This window comes from Muntiacus reevesi, chromosome 7, assembly GCF_963930625.1.
Source record: "Muntiacus reevesi chromosome 7, mMunRee1.1, whole genome shotgun sequence".
NCBI lineage: Eukaryota > Metazoa > Chordata > Mammalia > Artiodactyla > Cervidae > Muntiacus > Muntiacus reevesi.
The window spans coordinates 59015544-59033394 of NC_089255.1; the positions used below are offsets into that span (position 1 = coordinate 59015544).

The 17851-nt window shown below is 37.1% G+C and overlaps 1 protein-coding gene across 1 annotated transcript in view; it reads left to right on the plus strand.

Annotated features, from left to right (window-relative positions):
• The first annotated feature begins 812 nt into the window (after positions 1-812).
• Positions 813-17851, plus strand: part of SECISBP2L (SECIS binding protein 2 like) — a 54959-nt gene continuing 37920 nt past the window's right edge. Inside the window, exons 1-4 of the mRNA XM_065940398.1 lie at positions 813-1004; positions 8498-8676; positions 11073-11397; positions 13017-13152. Coding sequence (XP_065796470.1) covers positions 981-1004; positions 8498-8676; positions 11073-11397; positions 13017-13152 — 664 coding nt within the window. The 5' untranslated portion in view covers positions 813-980. The remainder of the gene's footprint in view (positions 1005-8497; positions 8677-11072; positions 11398-13016; positions 13153-17851) is intronic.

Genomic DNA, 17851 nt, shown 5'->3' on the forward strand with positions numbered 1-17851 from the left:
GGCAGAGAAGCCTGAAGGTGAGCCTAGGGTTGAACCTGGTCCTTGACAATGAATTACCTAACCAGTATTTGTGGAGCTTCCTGTCTCATTTCTCAGTGGTCGCCATACTGTGGTATTCTCCTTTACAGTCAAGGCTTCCTTTAGCCAGATGACATAAGAAAGAATAACATGTGTACAGGCAGCTAAAAGCTCTTCCGATATACCAGAGGTAGTTTGGGATGGGAAAATGGTCTCTGGGCTTCCACGGTGACGCAGTGGCAAAGAATCCACTTGCCAATGCAAGAGACGCAAGAGACACCGGTTCCAGCCCTGGTTTGGGAAGGAAGATCTCTGAAGTAGGAAATGACAAACAGCTCCAGTATTCTTGCCTAAAAAATTCCATAGACAGAGGAGCCTGGCGGGCTACTGTCCACGATAGGGTTGCAGAGTCCCACAGGACTGAGGCTGACAGACTCAAGTGGTCTCCGAGGTCCCTAAAGTCTAAAACGCGCGTGTCCAAGTGGCTCCACACTCCTTAGTTAAGCAGTCCAGAGGGGCAGTTAAATCCCACGCAAAGCGCTGAGTGGCTCAGGGTACATGCTCCTGGGAATGTCCAGCTGGCCTCGGCCTCCAGAATAGCCAACTCGCGTTGGGTTTCCGCCAGCTCAGGCCGCCTGCGGTCACTCCGCCCACTGCCTCTGTGGACCTCCTCCCCTTTCTTTCCCTTCCGCACTCCGCCATTTCCGACTACGCCTCTAGCTCATTTGGGCCCTCCTCGGCTTCCGTCCCAGATGATCCCTCCCCGAGGCTGCCGCTGCCTCCTCCTCCCGGAGCTGGGGCCGCCTCCTGGGCCAGTGGCGTAGCCGGACTCTGCGTCGCGGCCAGCTAGATAGGGGCGGAGGTCCGGAGCCCGGTCTCGACCCGAGCGGGGGGCCATGGAGAAAGCGGCCCGAGGCACTCTCCACACAGACTAACGCGGGCCCGTTGCGGCTGCAGGCGCCATGGACCGAGCCCCCGCAGACCAGGTACGCGGGCTTGAGCCAGGCCGGTCGGGCCGAGAGCTGGGGGTCGCGGCTTCCTCCTGGGCGGGCCCTGGTCTCCGAGCGTGGGCCCGGACGGCCGGAGCCCTCGGGTTCCTGCTGGCGCAGACCTCCTTTCCTCGGGATCCTGGCGGCGCCCCTCTTCCTGCATTGTTTCAGATGCTGTCTCGAGCTTGGGGGCTTTTTCAGCCCCGATTACCCCCGGCCTGGGGACTTGCTTTTGGCCCCCCTGACTTGTTTGGTGAAAGGGGCCAGAAGATTCCCAAGTTGTCCGTTCTTTCCAAGGAGAGGGTTTATAACTTCACCAAATACTACCCCCCTCCCCCTTCCCTTCAGTTCTGGAATGTGTTTTCAAGGTGGAAAGGCTTCTCACTTAGAAAAACTGTCAGGGACTGTGTGATAACTACAGATGAAGGAGGGGTTATGGGCTTTTAAAGATCTACGTTCCCTTGAGCGAAGCATTGTTTTTGCAGTGGTTTTAGGGAGGTGTTCCTTTTTAGATATGAAATACTGCGGTTTCCCTTGCCCTTCTAGCCAGTTATTTTGCCAAAAAAAAAAACTAATAATATTTTTAAAACATCGATTTTATATTTTGAAGGTGTAGGACCCGAAGGACGAGTTCATTTCCGAGCCCGTTTTTGTATTCACGAAATTCCCATTAGTGTTTCAGTTGCATCAAATTATTGATTATTCAAGCTAGTAGGTGCTGGGAGGCTGAGATGGTGACAGTGTTTAAAAAAAAAAAAAGCAGAAAATCTAAAATAATAGTTTTCTTCCCTCCAAAAAGTTTCAGTGTTTTCCATTCTGAGATCTGTATGAAAGGATTTAATTTGATGAAATCGAAGTTTACTCACTGTCCATTCCCCCTCTTCAGTTGAAGGCCTTGCCCAGTAATGAACTTGGCAAATAGATGAAGGAAAAGGAGAGATTAGGGATTAGCCTGATTACTTTACAAACGGATGATTAACACCTGAATAACGAGAAAAGATTTCCCAAATTCTTGTATTTGTATATATGTAGCTGGAATTTATGTGTATATATGTAGCTAGTCAGAGTGAGTTCAGATTTTGAAATCGGGCTCTTTCAGCAGACAGCCGCTTCCTGGTTGTGGATATTTGTTTTGTTTTTTTCTTTTTCTTCCTTTGTATAAAAATCTTTATTTAATAAAAACTTGTGTGAATATGACTGAAAACACAAGCGAGTTTTATGAAACAGTATGTGTGTTTACCAAAGCAATACTGATGGGGGCCCCTTGACAAATTAATGCAGGCTTTCCTGTGATCCAAGGTATTTTATATGCCCCCATATCCAACTTAATGAAAATTAATTTTTCAAGATACCTATCAAAAAGCACCCGAAATTTCAAAGCCTGAGAAGTGAATAAGAAATTTTCTTGAATGATTTTCCAGTACTTGTGTCACTAATGAAAGGGTTAAACATTTTGTTCCTTCACTAGGATGACAGAGCTGTAACTAGTAATGCTGTCATGTATATACTTATGGTTCCATATATATGGTTCCATGTATATACTTATGGTTCCTTTCATCCTAGAGGAAATGTAATTAACTATTTAGATGGTAACTTTTAGCATAGTTATTTGTATGTAATTATCTTGACAGCAAGTGCTATGAGCAAATTCTTTAGAGAACCCCTTTGTCTTTCATCCCGTATCTTTCCAGAGTCCACAGCCTATTAAAATCTTGTAGAAATTTAAGCTTCAGAAAAAAACATAAATGTAGGTTGAAGAATTTTTCTTTTTTTTCTCTCCGGTATCTCCTACCTCTTCCCTTAGGCTAATCTTAGGGGATTATGAGAGAATAATCTGAATCAATTCCTCTTTCCCCCACACTCAAAGGAAGCTGAGATCCCAAGAAGTGATGCTACTTTGCCTAGTTCATGCTGTAGGCAGTTAACTCAGGGGTCGATGGATGACCTGGAAGTAGTCTCCTTCACTTTAAATTAGCACTTTTCTGATGGCAAAACTCCATTATTTTCATTATATTCTCATATTCATCATTGAAAAAGGCACAGAACTATTAACTTAATGATAGATGAGGGGCTGGAACTGAGATCTGTCCACTGTGTGGAGTTCTTGATTGCTTTCACTATACCACTGAGTAATGTAATGGTTTTTCCAAGTTATTTGGAATGTACTTTTATATTTTTACTAAATGAATTTAATAGGTAAAAGTCATTAAAAACAGATGCCACATGTGCTGAATTTCCACTTTTCTCTCAAAACATTTATTTTAAACCAGTGTTGGTTTATATTCAGAATTTCTGGGAATGTCTACAGTATTAAAGGTTATTATAATATTATAGTGGTTGAGTATTCATAAAAGTTTGATTTTTAAAGACTAGTACTAATATAGACTTTCTGCACTTTGTCTTAATCTAAGTGAAATTCTTGGAGTATTGCACAAGTGTAACTTAAAAAATATCTAAGCGTATTTTGCCTGAAGATATTCATGTTGTAGTTCTTGGAATTACTTCTTGTTTATATATACATATATGTATGTATATATACATATATATATAAAATCTTTGTATAAATGGATAAATTCTGTGTGTGTTGATCAAGATTATAAAAAGCAAGTTACTGGGAATACATGCTAGCTAGTAATCTTAATTGCAGTAATGACTATTTGAAAAAAAATGTTATAACCATAAGAGAATCTCAGGAGTAACCTCTTTTAGCAAGAATGTTTTAAATCAAAATGAGTAGCTTATTTTAATTGCCAGAGTTAGTTCTGAGAAAGAATACTGCTTAGTATAGTGCTTTTTTTTTTTAAGTGCATTTTTAAAAAAAATCTGTTTTGTTTATTTAGCTGTGCTGAATCTTAGGTGTTTGTTTTTTTTTTTTTCCTGTCCTTAAAGAGGGGAAAAAAAACTGATAGAAAGGGATGTGAAGACTAAATGATGGAGTTTGTTTATAAAGTTTTTGTATTTCTATTTTTAGGACATTTAGGACAGTGTTTTGAGATTTTTTTAAAAAATAAACTGACTTAGAAGTGACAGAACACTTGAGATTGACAATCTCTTGTATTATCAAATAATTTAAACACTGGCTTAGTTTTTAGTACACTAATGTTAGATAAGTTCTTTTAAAGTAATTTGCAAAATTATTGATCACTAATGCCTTTAATTCTTAGAAAATCAGATGTGTGATAAGTATACATGGTTTCATGCAAAGAGCTGTTTACCAATAAAGGTATAAAATTATCTGGCTTATAATTTTTTTCTTTAAATAATTACAAGTGTCAAATAGAGTCAGCACTGCAAACTATATTCTAAATAAATTAACTCTAAAATGTTTATTATTCAGTAATACTTAGAGTTAGCTTTTATAGATCTAAGTAAGTGATTGCCTTAACATTTTAAAAATGCTTTTGTAATCAAAAAGAAAGTAAAGAATGCTCATTTAGTGAAAATATCATTTGAAAATTTAAAGAGGCATTTTCCCCCTAAGTATTTAAGTCAAAGGGGAATTAAAAAGTGTAATTAAACATTTTATGTAATAAAATACTGCATATTAAAATGTATGGGATGTGGCTGAAGCTATACTCTGAGGCAAATGCGTAGTCATAAATGTTTTTGTTGTTCAGCCTTTAAAAGGAAGTTAAAAATTAAGCATCCAAGGAAAGAAGTGGTGGCGGGGGGGAGAACTCCTCAAAGAAAGAGAGAAAATGAATAGATAGTCCAAAAACTAGTATTAAATTTAGAAAGTTAGGTTTTAGAAAAGTACCATCAGAGTTTAACAAGATTAAATGTGGTCCATTTTAAGAAAAGAGGGAAAATGTATAAATAGGAAAGCAAGTAGGCAGAGTCTAAGTTAAATGCTTTGATTTTTCTCTTCAGTATTTTCTAAAATCTTGCAAAACTTGATATGTATAACTACTGATAGATTTTGGCAAGTGGCTTACTTCAGTAAAAGACGTTCCAACCAGAAAACAATAAAGCCAGCAGGTATCTCTTAAGCACTTTTTCCTTCAGGAGACATTTATTTTATCTTTGGTCACGATACATAAAACATCTTAGTGTTTGATATATCCTATTTACCTTAATATAGCAAGAACGTGGAGGGTTTCCATAGTCGTATTTTTTCTGTAGGTGTGTAGTATGTACTGACATTTCACTGTAGGAGCACTCTTTGTTATGTTCTACTTCAGTTTTGATTTTAAGTGGGTGTCATTTTTCTATTGCTTAATCTGGGGAAATTATTTGTACTCTTCTGAAAGTTCTATCTCAGAGGAATTTAGTATGCGTTCTCTGCTGATGCGTGCTTCATTCTAGCGTGGTACCTCTTCAGTACATGAGCTCAGAGTATATTTGTTAAATTATACAGGCTCTCAGTGATCTGAATGCACTTGTTTAATAAACTTTTAAATAAGATTTCTATAGTTTCTTGTCCAAATACAGGTTTTTGGGGTTATGATTTTTCATTAACTTGGAAAATTCTGAAGTAATTTCTGAAAGATAAAGGTAATTTTACAGTACAGTTACTTTTTTGTTTGTTTTTTAAGCAAATAGTAGTACAGGAGTAGATTTTGTTCTTTGTTTAGACTTCTTCCATATTTTTATTTTTTTTAAGGAGACAAAAATTTGCTATAAAATTTCTGATTTCTTAATGATCATGGCATAAATAGACTAAACAAATACAAACTGAGGAGTAACATTGTATGAAGTAACTGGTTAATTTGTTTGTAACATTTTGTTGTCTACTATGTAAGACTTTTTTTCCTTTAATTTCTATATTAATATAATGGAAATAACTGCCAAAATCTGTTGCTTGCTTAACATATTATCTGTATGACCTTTATTATGTGAAATTTTAAAAACTAGTTTGCCATATGAACATTACTTTTCAGGCCTGAGGACAACTGTGGCTGCATTTTGACGTATGATACTGAAGGCCCCAAAGTCACGACAAACGGCTTTTAAAACCATAGGGAGTTGTAACTATAGGAGAAAGTTTGCCAGTCTGTTCCTGCTAGTGACATCTTCTGTTTGTGCAGCTGTTGACTACAGCAGCTTCTCTTTTTTGGTAAAAACAAAGGATCATTTCAGTGTTTGTGAGTTTTATTGTTGAATGCCAGCATCTAGAATTGCACTTAGAATAGAAGCCAACACAGACTTTAATTTTTTGGGACATATACTGTGTATATGTGCAGATATTAGTTATAAATTATGCATGACACTTTTTGAATAGTGATTACCTAAATTCACAAAACATATAAAGAACAGATGAGACTAGGTATAAAAAACTTGTTGCAACTATTTTTTTTTTGTTTTTGGCTAGTCTGTGTGGCTTGTCGGGTATTTGTTTCCTTACCAGGGATTGAACCCATGCCCCCTGCAGTGGAAATGGAGTCCTGAACACTACACTGCTGGGAAAGAGCAAGGATATGAATTTGTTGTTACCAAAGTAACTTATGAGTTGATATTACTTGGGGGTGTCAGGAAAAGTTATTTTTAAATTGCCTTATTTCTTAGTATTCTTACTTTTTTTCATATGGGATTGAGAATTTAATATAACCATATACCTTGAATTAGAAAAAAATTCCAAGTGTCTTCTAATCCAGATTTATAAAACTGTTCAGGATTCTCATATGTTCAAAGGTTAATATTTTATACCTTAATAAATAAGTTTTGATTCCTAATGACTATCGTAGTGAAAATCACTGGCCTATTAACATTGGTTTTTGCCTCCTATGTTGAGATTCAAGAAACCAACTCACACATATTTATGAGTACAATTATGTTATCTACTTCAGATTTGGTCAGTAGTACAAAAGTAGACCTCAAAGTTACATCAGGTGGGGAGGAAGGATATTAAATTGATACTGCTGTATAGTTCAGATTTCTTCCCCTAGACATGTGGTTTGGAATGTTCACAGTGAACTCTTTTTGAACAGTTTCGAAAAAGGCTGTATATTCAGCATGTATATTTAGCATGTCGAGTCTTTTCTTTAGATTTTTTTGGATTTTCTATTGATTACTTTTGTGAGAAACATGCATGAAATTTATTCAGAGAAATATGCCTTGATAGGAGCTTCTAATAAGTCCCATCCCAGTGGGGAAAAAGTTCTGGTTAGGTCTATTGCTTTCACGTAGTTGATTTGAGTTGTTGAAATATTGGATTGCATTCCACTCACTGGTTTTGCAAAGTGTTTGTCTTTTAATATTGTTATGTTTGTGGGTTTTTTTCCCCCAAGTCGCCTTGAGATGTTTGTGGTTTTTTAACATTCTACTTTTACAGAATATGCCTATAGATTATTTTATACTAAAATTTAAAAAATTTCAGTTAAATGTAGCAAACACAGAAAGAAAAATGCATAAAACCAGTATACAGCTAAATGAGTTTTTGGATGAAGAACTTGTGCCACCCATGTTAGGATATAGTATTTTGTCGGGTACCTCAGAAGCTCTCCCAGGTGCCTCTTCCCAATCACAACTTCCTCTTTCCTAAGAGTAATTCCTGTCCTGACTTTCATCGCTCTTCTTTACTTTTCTTTATAGTTTTGTCTCTCATTTGTGCATCCTTAGTATGGTAGTTTGGAGGAGCCTGGTAGGCTGCAGTCCATGGGGTCACTAAGAGTTGGACACGACTGAGCAACTTCACTTTGACTTTTCACTTTCATGCATTGGAGAAGGAAATGGCAGCCCACTCCAGTGTTCTTGCCTGGAAAATCCCAGGGATGGGGGAGCCTGGTGGGCTGCCGTCTATGGGGTTGCACAGAGGCGGTCACGACCGAAGCGACTTAGCCGCAGCAGCAGCAGTATGGTAGTGTATTATGTCTGTTAAACCTCTATAGATTTATAAGAAAAGATAAAAATAAACTAAAATGGAGCACGTATTCTGGATTACCTTATTTACTCAGTTTGTTTGCTGGAAAGCTGAAGTGCTCACTTTTTTCTCAATTTAACTGTGAAGCAAGTTTTTCTCCCTTGTGCTAAGTTGTTTTTCACTTATTGTAGACATTATCCTTCCTTTTAATTTAACCATACTAATCTAATTTCCTGCAATGGACAGAAGTAAACTTTTTTAGGCTATTCAAACAAATATAGAGCAGTTATCCTTCAGAACTCTGTTCAGTGATTTTTTCCACTAACAAAAGTAACTTAAAACACAGTGTTTTGTCTGAAGAGTGAATTTGTTTTTTGTTTTGTTTTGTTTTTTTACTACCAGCTTTATTTTTGGACTCCGAGGTATGACTTCCTTGTACTCTTGATTGTTTTAACAGCTTTGGTTATGTAAGAAATGACTTCATTGAAATGTAGTAACCTCTGATAAATTTTTTCCTCCAGTTGATGGCTTTGTCTAAATAACATAATCAGATTAAATTTTTTAAATTTGACCTTGCTCTTCCTTTGAATGTTTTGTGAATACTGAGAAGACTCTTATTGTTAAGTTGTGAATTTGTATTATTTAAGTTTTTGCTTGCTTGTTAGTAATGTGTTTCACTTTCTCTTTGAAGAATGTCAAGCTGTCAGCTGAGGTAGAACCATTTATTCCCCAGAAGAAGAATCCTGATACATTTATGATCCCTATGGCACTCCCAAATGATAATGGAAATGTTTCTGGTGTAGAACCAACTCCAATTCCCAGCTACCTGATTACCTGTTATCCATTCGTGCAAGAAAACCAGTCCAATAGGTAATTTGTTTATTATTATTTTCTTTTGGTGGGGGAAGAAAGGGGTAGGGAAATGTAGAAGTTTGCAAAGCACACTTCTTAATTTTTTCCTTTAGTAACGTTTAAATATTAACTATTTCTCTACTTTCTAAGAGGAGTAAATGAAACCAAATGATGTAGAAATTTAAAAATTGTTGGCATGGATTATTATTATTTTCTCATTCTTTCTAAGAGAAAATGGAATTCTTTGTGTGTATCTCCTATAATAAGTTATTGAAATTTTTTTTGAAATAAACTGACTCAACAGGAGGAAGGAATTATTCAGAAAGGTGAACAGAAACCCTTTTTTTGAGGATAGGCATATAATCCTAATTGCCAAGACAGTCTGTTCTAAGAAGAATATATCAAGGGGTGGCCCTTAACTTTGAAGATTTAGTGGCCAGTTAGCTTATTATATCTCTCGACTCTTGATTGTAGTTTAAATTTAGTTTTTGTGCTATAGTCACAGAGTGATTTAGCAAAATGTTTACTGCTCGGATAATGTGTGACCTAGTGGTTAGGGTGTGTCTTGTGATAGCCTTTCTAACCCTGCTTAGACTGTCTGAATGATTAGCACTTCATTGGTGTAGTTCATTTTATTGCTGTATGAAAGTACTTTCAGCCTGTTTCATATTATATCACACATAAAAATTGTACTTCTCTAGCACTGTAGGATAAATGGATGACGTAGCTGGACTCTAGCCTTTGCCCAACCACCCCTGAGGGCTAAGGCAAGTCAGTATTTCTACACATCTTTAACCATTGTGTCACACTAGTGTGTCCAAGCACATTCTTTGAGAAATTCTGGATATATGAGATATATGGTCAGTAAATTCCTCTCTCAGGTATTAAATATTCAAGTTAATACTCTAGGACTCTTTAATAGTTTGGGGCATTAGGCACAGTATAAGCTAAAGGATTCTGCTCAATTGAGTCAGGGTAATACTACATTAAAAATCTTTGACCTATATTGGACTATGCTTGAAGTAATTTATAAACTAAAAATACTATTGCACTATTTGACAAAGTGGCCAAGTGTACAGTATAATAAGTTTAACTTTTCTTATCTTATCAAATAATTTTGAGAATTCATGAGTAGGCCAGCCATCAGATTATTTTAAAATATTTTTAGAATTATGGCAGGGAGCATTTTTCCCTTGTGCTTTGTCACGGAATAGTGAGGAAAAGCTCTGTAGTCCAGCTCCCTGTGGCCTCTCAGTCATCAGCGGCAACTGTCTGCAGGGAGGACTGATGAGATGGGAAGGACTGGTGCTTTATAGGAAGGCATCACACTAGAAGAACCCTAATACTGGAGATAAGATGGCACTGAACAAACCTGCCTTTTTCTTTTCTTTCTCTTGGACATCTGCACCTGCTTCCATTGTCGAGAAGGGGAGCCAGGGAAAGAGCTGGACTTGGCCAAGTGGTTAGGGGAATACGGGAAAGGAGTAGAAGGCCCTCGGCCTGAACTAAAGAATGGAGGTGGAATAATCAAGTCACCTACTGTAAAGACCACCTTATACAATGATCACCTTACCCTGCTTTTTACAGAAGGCTGTTACAGTTAGTTGCTGCCATTGAATGGGAACTTTGGACTGCCATTACTTTCAGATTCAGCAGATAGGTGTTTAACTTTTAGACAGAAATATTGTGAGGTTGAGGGAGAGGGCTACAAATAAGAATACTCTGTACATTTTAAATTTTGGAATGCAGTTAACTCTCAGGTTAAATTTCTTTGTGTGTGTGTGTGTGCTCAGTCATGTCTGATTCTTTGTGACCCTTTGGACTGTAGTCCACCAGGCTCCTCTGTCCATGAGACTTCCAGGCAAGACTACTGGAGTGGGTTGCCACTTCTTACTCCAGGGGTCTTCCTGACCCAGAGATCAAACCCACAGCTCTTGGATCTCCTACATTGCAGGCAGATTCTTTACCACTGAGCCATCAGGGAAGCACGGATTCCTTTATACTATCAATTAAAATTATTATTACACATATGTAAAAACTAATTATAGCAAGGAAATTGATAAAAAATAATCTCTTATTCAGAATTATTATGAGGCTACAGTTGACGCTAGTGGTAAAGAACCCGCCTGCCAATGTAGGAGACTTAAGAGTTGCAGGTTCGATCCCTGAGTCAGGAAGATCCCCTGGAGGAGGGAACAGCAACCCACTCCAGTATTCTTGCCTGGAGAATCCCATGAACAGAGGAGCCTGACAGGCTACGGTCCATAGGGTCACAAGGAGTCGGACACAACTGAAGCAACTTAGCACATTTTATACTGTTATTTTCTTTTATTAAAATAAGTTGAGAATTTGCTTTGTATTACTTTCAGACATGCATGTCAATAGATTTGTTCTTTTTTGATTTGGTTTTACAGACAGTTTCCATTATATAACAATGATATACGATGGCAACAGCCTAATCCAAACCCTGCTGGACCATACCTTGCTTACCCCATTATATCTGCTCAGCCACCTGTTTCTACAGAGTATACATATTATCAGCTGATGCCAGCACCATGTGCACAAGTTATGGGTTTCTATCATCCTTTCCCTGCACCTTACTCCAACACTTTTCAGGCTGCAAATACTGTCAATACTATAACCACAGAATGCACTGAGCGTCCAAATCACCTTGGACAGGTCTTCCCATTGTCTGGCCATCGAAACAGAAATAGTAATAGAGGACCAATGGTACCAAAAGTAAGTGACCAAATTTGATTGGCTTTTGTGTTTGATATTTCTGTTGTTAGTGTAAGTAATTTGCTACTTGTATTGATTAGCCTTTACCTCAGAGTTTTACTTTTTAAAAAATAATTAAGGATGTAGCATTTTAAAAATAACTTTTTCCATTGCTTTTGTTCCTCATTCTTAAATAGTGATATGATTTACAGTCATTTTCAAATCAGAGAGTTTACATAAGCATAATGCACAAATATTTCCAAATTATTTTAATTTAGTGATAAAAATTGCATAGTGACACAGTTTTAGTAAGGGATTAGTTTGACTCCTTTCCTAGCAGTGTTAAGTGGCTAATGTACATTTAGATATTTCAGTCTTCAGAAATAAGCAGGAGATATTATGGAAAAGAATATTGTGATGCATTAAGTCTCTTCAACTTCATTGTTTTCTATTCTGTCAATTTTTATTAGGAACAGCACTTTGTTCTTCAGAGAATGCTTTACTATGTTATATGGACACAGGATCTCCTAGGGCTAAAAAAAATTAAAGATAAATGTGCGAAATGACTTTTTGTTAACACCAGCCTTTTGACTAAGTTAAACAAAAAGACACAAAGGCCTTGAAATCACAGGAGAGTTAAGGTTAATTCTAGGTGTCTATTTCTTAACTAAAAGATTACTTTTCTGTTGAAGCCATAGTGTCAAAGCAAATAAGAAAAGCCAGATTTCTTCTCAGCACTTTTGAGCTAATGGAAATCAGAGTGATTAGATGCCTTTTACATCTGTTATTGTCAAGGAGTTCATGCTTTCTTAGATTCCATTAGCACAGCATCTCGGGTGAAAAGTCTGTGCTATTTTCTGGCATACTTTGTTCAGGTTAAAATACAAACAAGCTGCAGAAGTTGCTTCGAAAAGCTTATTAGTTTTTGTCCGTGAAAACTTTCTGGGTCAAGGGAAATCCTTTTGGGATATCTCAGAATGAAAAGAAATAAGTATTGGAAATAGACAATAGTATATAACTTTCAAGTATTGAAGTAACATGATTTCTCAGCGTGCATTTCCAGCACTTTAAGAAGTTATCTAAGAAGTTAAATTTGGAGTTCTTTTGTATAAGTTGCTATTAAGTGATAGATACTCATATTTTTAAAAAATGAAGGAAAGGATCAGCTTTTTAATATTTTCATTTTAAACTCTAAAGCAGAAATTTCTTTTGTACTTCATTGCTCTCATGAAACTAAAATTGAGCTTTTTTTAAGTTACCACCCATTTTATCGATACTGCCTTTTTAAGTAAAAATTTATAACCCCTTATTTAATGTGATTATACTCTTATTATTTATTAGTAAGAAAATTTAAAATGCAAATGGCAATTAAGATGAATATATCTCACTAATTACAATAGTATTAATGATTATTTGAAAAGTAGTATATAAATGTGTATATAATTACATTATATAGCCTATTATGATTGGCTGTAGATAATTTAATGAAATCCTAACACAGTAACCCTGTTTCCTCATGGACTGAGAGTCACTTATTTGTGGCCTATGTTTAAGTATATTTTTGAAGGATGAATTGATATATTTTATAATGTTTTTTAGTACATTGAATAGTATTTTAATTTTTTTTTTACTTCAATCAGCAACAACTCATACAACAGCACATAAAAAGCAAAAGACCACTGGTGAAAAATGTAGCTATTCAGAAAGAGACAAGTGCAGCAGGTCCCGATAATCGATCAAAAATCGTGCTCCTGGTAGATGCTTCACAGCAAACTGGTAAGGCAAGATTTTTCTTATGTAAATACATCATGGATTTTAAAATATTTTTTATTTTATTGAAATACAGTTGATTTACAGTCTTGTGTTAATGTCTGCTGTACAGCAGTGGTTTCATTTATACATACGTATACAGTACATTCTTTTTAATTTTCTTCTCCATTATGGTTTATCATAGGATATTGAATACAGTTTTCTGTCTTCTACAGTAGGACCTTGTTGTTTATCCATTCTATGTATAACAGTTTGCATCTGCTCATCCCAAACTCCCAATTCACCCCTCCCCCCGCACCCCTCCCACATACACACACACTTTGGCAACCTCAAGTTTGTTCTCTATGTCTGTATACATTGATCTTTATCTGTTGTCATGCATTGACTTTGTAATAGTAGACTTGACCACTTTTTAGGATTTTGGACTTTGAGTCTTCTGTTTATCCTGCCACTTTGTGGAATTCTTCAGGAAAGATAAAACAGTCCCATGTTCTTAAAGTTCTTTCAACTTGGGGGCTGGCTTATGTAGTTTTGAGCAGAATTTGAGGTTTCCTTATCCCCTTATAGGAGTGAAGCAGTTCAGAAATCAGAGATGGAATTTTGAAGACATTGTAGAGATTTGAGGGACTCCTTTTGGTAGAAGTTAGAATTAAACATGTTTTATTTTATTTTTATTTTTCATAGGTTTGTCAATAACTAGATTAAAATCCCTTTTAAAACATTCTATGAATATCTTTAAAGAAGAACTTACAAGTCTTGTGCACCATATTTTAGCATAGATCTGAACCAGACCTATTAGCGGTAACATGTATCCTCAAACAAGTAAAAAGTTTGTGCTAGTTTTATATCATTTTGTTAAAAGTTTTTAGAGGACTGTGTAAGCATTAAAGTAAAAAGCTTTATCCTGACAATAGGTAAGAATTAATAAGTAGTGTTAAAATCCTCACTGTTTTCCAGTTACATGTGAAGCTTCATATTGTACCCCTGATAATGCTCTTGGTAACTATGGAGTGGGGAGCTGTCTTCTCTGTTCATTGTCGTTTAAAAATCTTTATTGATGATCCAGATTAGATCTGTTCAAAGGCGTGTTTGCTTTTTACCCTTTACAGTTTTTGCAAAAATGCTGTCTTGCTTGAAATGAATTAGATGGTACATACTTTCTTTCATTTGTACTGTAGCTTTTATGTTGGACATCCATTCAGTTATCCTTTGACAATTGCTTAGGTTCCTTAGGAGTAAGAAAGAATCTGGGAATCAGTTAAAAAACAGCTTGCTCATAGTACAGTCATTGTATGGTTTGTAGGGCATAAAGTGATAAGATTAACAGACTGACAAATGCTTGGAATGGTTTATGATAAAGAGCCATAGGGTGACATAGTTCTGTATGTTTTGGTTGTTCCTAGACACAATGATCCATTTCTACATGCTTTGAACCCTAGAACTACTTTAAAAATTTGTTCTAATGTCTTTGGTTTGCTCATTAAGTGACCACAGACAACCTTCTGAATCTCAAGAGTTAGAAAGTGAAAAGATGAAGATATAATTTGAGTAGAAGATTATACCTTCTATCAGTATTCTCATTCTTCAGGTTGTTCTTAATCAGAATGAATTGGTGTCAATTATAGGTAGAATTTCTGTCCTTTATCAAAGGACAGAAATGGTATGAACCTAACAGAAGCAGAGATATTAAGAAGAGGTGGCAAGAATACACAAAAGAACTGTACAAAAAAGATCTTCATGGCCCAGATAATAACGAAGATGTGATCACTCACACTCGCCTAGAGCTGGACATCTTGGAATGTGAGATCAGGTGGGCCTTAGGAAGCATCACTACGAACAAAGCTAGTGGAGGTGATGGAATTCCAGTTGAGCTATTTCAAATACTGAAAGATGATGTTGTGAAAGTGCTGCACTGAATATGCCAGTAAATTTGGAAAAGTCAGCAGTGGCCATAGGACTGGAAAAGATCAGTTTTCATTCCAATCCCAAAGAAAGGCAGTGCCAAAGAATGCTCAACTACCGCACAATTGCACTCATCTCACTCGCTAGTAAAGTAATGCTCAAAATTCTCCAAGGCAGGCTTCAACAATATGTGAACCGTGATCTTCCAGATGTTCAGCTGGTTTTCGAAAAGACAGAGGAACCAGAGATCAAATTGCCAGCATCCGTTGGATCATTGAAAAAGCAAGAGCATTCCAGAAAAACATCTATTTCTGCTTTATTGACTATGCCAAAGCCTTTGGCTGTGTGGATCACAATAAACTGTGGAAAATTCTGAAAGAGATGGGAATGAATACCAGACCACCTGACCTGCCTCTTGAGAAACCTGTATGCAGGTCAGGAAGCCACAGTTAGAACTGGACATGGAACAACAGACTGGTTCCAAGTAGGAAAAGGAGTACGTCAAGGCTGTATATTGTCACCCTGCTTATTTAACTTATATGCAGAGTACATCACGAGAAATGCTGGACTGGAAGAAGCACAAGATGGAATCAAGATTGCTGGGAGAAATATCAATAACCTCAGATATGCAGATGACACCACCCTTATGGCAGAAAGTGAAGAGGAACTAAAAAGCCTCTTGATGAAAGTGAAAGAGGAGAGTAACAAAGTTGGCTTATAGCTCAACATTCAGAAAACTAAGATCATGGCATCTGGTCCCATCACTTCATGGGAAATAGATGGGGAGACAGTGGAAACAGTGTCAGACTTTATTCTTTTGGGCTCCAAAACAGATGGTGATTGCAGCCGTGAAATTAAAAGATGCTTACTCCTTGGAAGGAAAGTTATGACCAACCTAGATAGCATATTAAAAGGCAGAGACATTACTTTGCCAACAAAGGTCCATCTAGTCAAGGCTATGGTTTTTCCAGTGGTTGTGTATGGATGTGAGAGTTGGACTGTGAAGAAAGCTGAGCGCTGAAAAATTGATGCTTTTGAACTGTGGTGTTGGAGAAGACTCTTTAGAGTCCTTTGGACTGCAAGAAGATCCCAACTAGTCCATCCTAAAGGAGATCAGTCCTGGGTATTCATTGGAAGGACTGATGCTGAAGCTGAAACTCCAGTACTTTGGCCACCTCATGCAAAGAGTTGACTCATTGGAAAAGACCCTGATGCTGGGAGGGATTGAGGGCAGGAGGAGAAGGGGACGACAGAGGATGAGATGACTGGATGGCATCACCGACTCGATGGACATGAGTTTGAGTAAACTCCGGGAGTTGGTGAATGGACAGGGAGGCCTGGCGTGCTGCGATTCATGGGGCCGCAAAGAGTCGGACACGACTGAGCGACTGAACTGAACTGATAGGTAGAATGCAAATTATAGTTTAAAGAATTTACGTTTTTGCTCTTGAACACAAGCTTGTATTACTTAAAAGAGTTTAATGAGATGGCTAGGTATAAGATAATACACAGAAGTTAATTACAGTGTGTTACCAACAATCAGAATTTAAGAAAAGATGTCATTTACAATAACAACAAAGATACAGTTTCTGGGATAAACCTGACAAAGTATAAGACATTTATACTGAAAACTAACTTTATTATGGGACATTTTTAAAAAACCTGTCGCTTGCTCATTCAGGATGATCTGATGTTGCAAATGGCATTTTTCCCTTTGTTAATCTACAAATTCAACACATTTCTGATAAAAATTCCAATGGGGATTTTTGGAGAACTTGACAAACTAATTTCTAAAATAAAAGAGTACTGATCTGAAAAGAGCCATGACTTCCTGGAAAACAATGTTTCCTCTTGGGAATTTCCTGGTATGTCAGTGGCTAGAACTTTACTTCTGCTTCAGGGAACCTGGGTTCAGTCCCTGTTCGGGGAATTAAGATCTCACATGCCACATGATATGGCCAAAAAATAAAAAATTTAAAAAAAATTTTTTTTAATTAAAAGCATTTTTAAAAAGTATTAACAAAACAACTTTTTATTCTAGGTAGCAAGACCTACTAAGCCATTTATTTTTTATAGGCTTATACAAAAATATATAAAATACAGTATACAAAGGTTAAACAGAACAGAGTCCCAGAAACAGACCCATGTATGTGAAAACATACAAGGAAAATGACAGAGGTAGCATTACAGACCCTTAACATATACAACTTGCAAATCTTATGTTTTTAATTAATTATTTAACTGGCCGATTAATTTTTATATCATGCACATCTGTTCCAGATGAATTAAGGACTTAAATGAGAAAACCACATGAAAATATATACAGATACCTTTATGATTGCATGGGGAAAACTGTTTATAAAATTAAGAATTTCTATTTATCAAGTGTGAATGAAGGGGCTTCCCTGGTGGTTCAGTGGTAAAGAATCTGCCTACCAATGTAGGAGACTCAAGTTCAATCCCTTGTCCAGGAACATCCCACATGGCACAGAGCAACTAAGCCTGTGCCACAACTTTTGAGCCTGTGCTCCAGAGCCTAGAAATGCGATCACTGAGGCCACGAGCCACAGCTACTGAAGCCTGCACACCCTAGAGCCTGTGCTCCGCAAAAAGAGAAGCCACCGCAGTGAGAGGTCTGAGCACTGCAGCTGCAGGGCAGCTCCCAGTAGCCACATCTAGAGAAAGCACATGCGTGCAGCAGCAAAGGCAGCACAGCCAAAAGGGGGAAAAAGAAGGAAGGAAGGAAGAAGTCGCAAATCTTGGTAAGGATTTTACCATGTATGCAACTGACAAAGGATTAGTA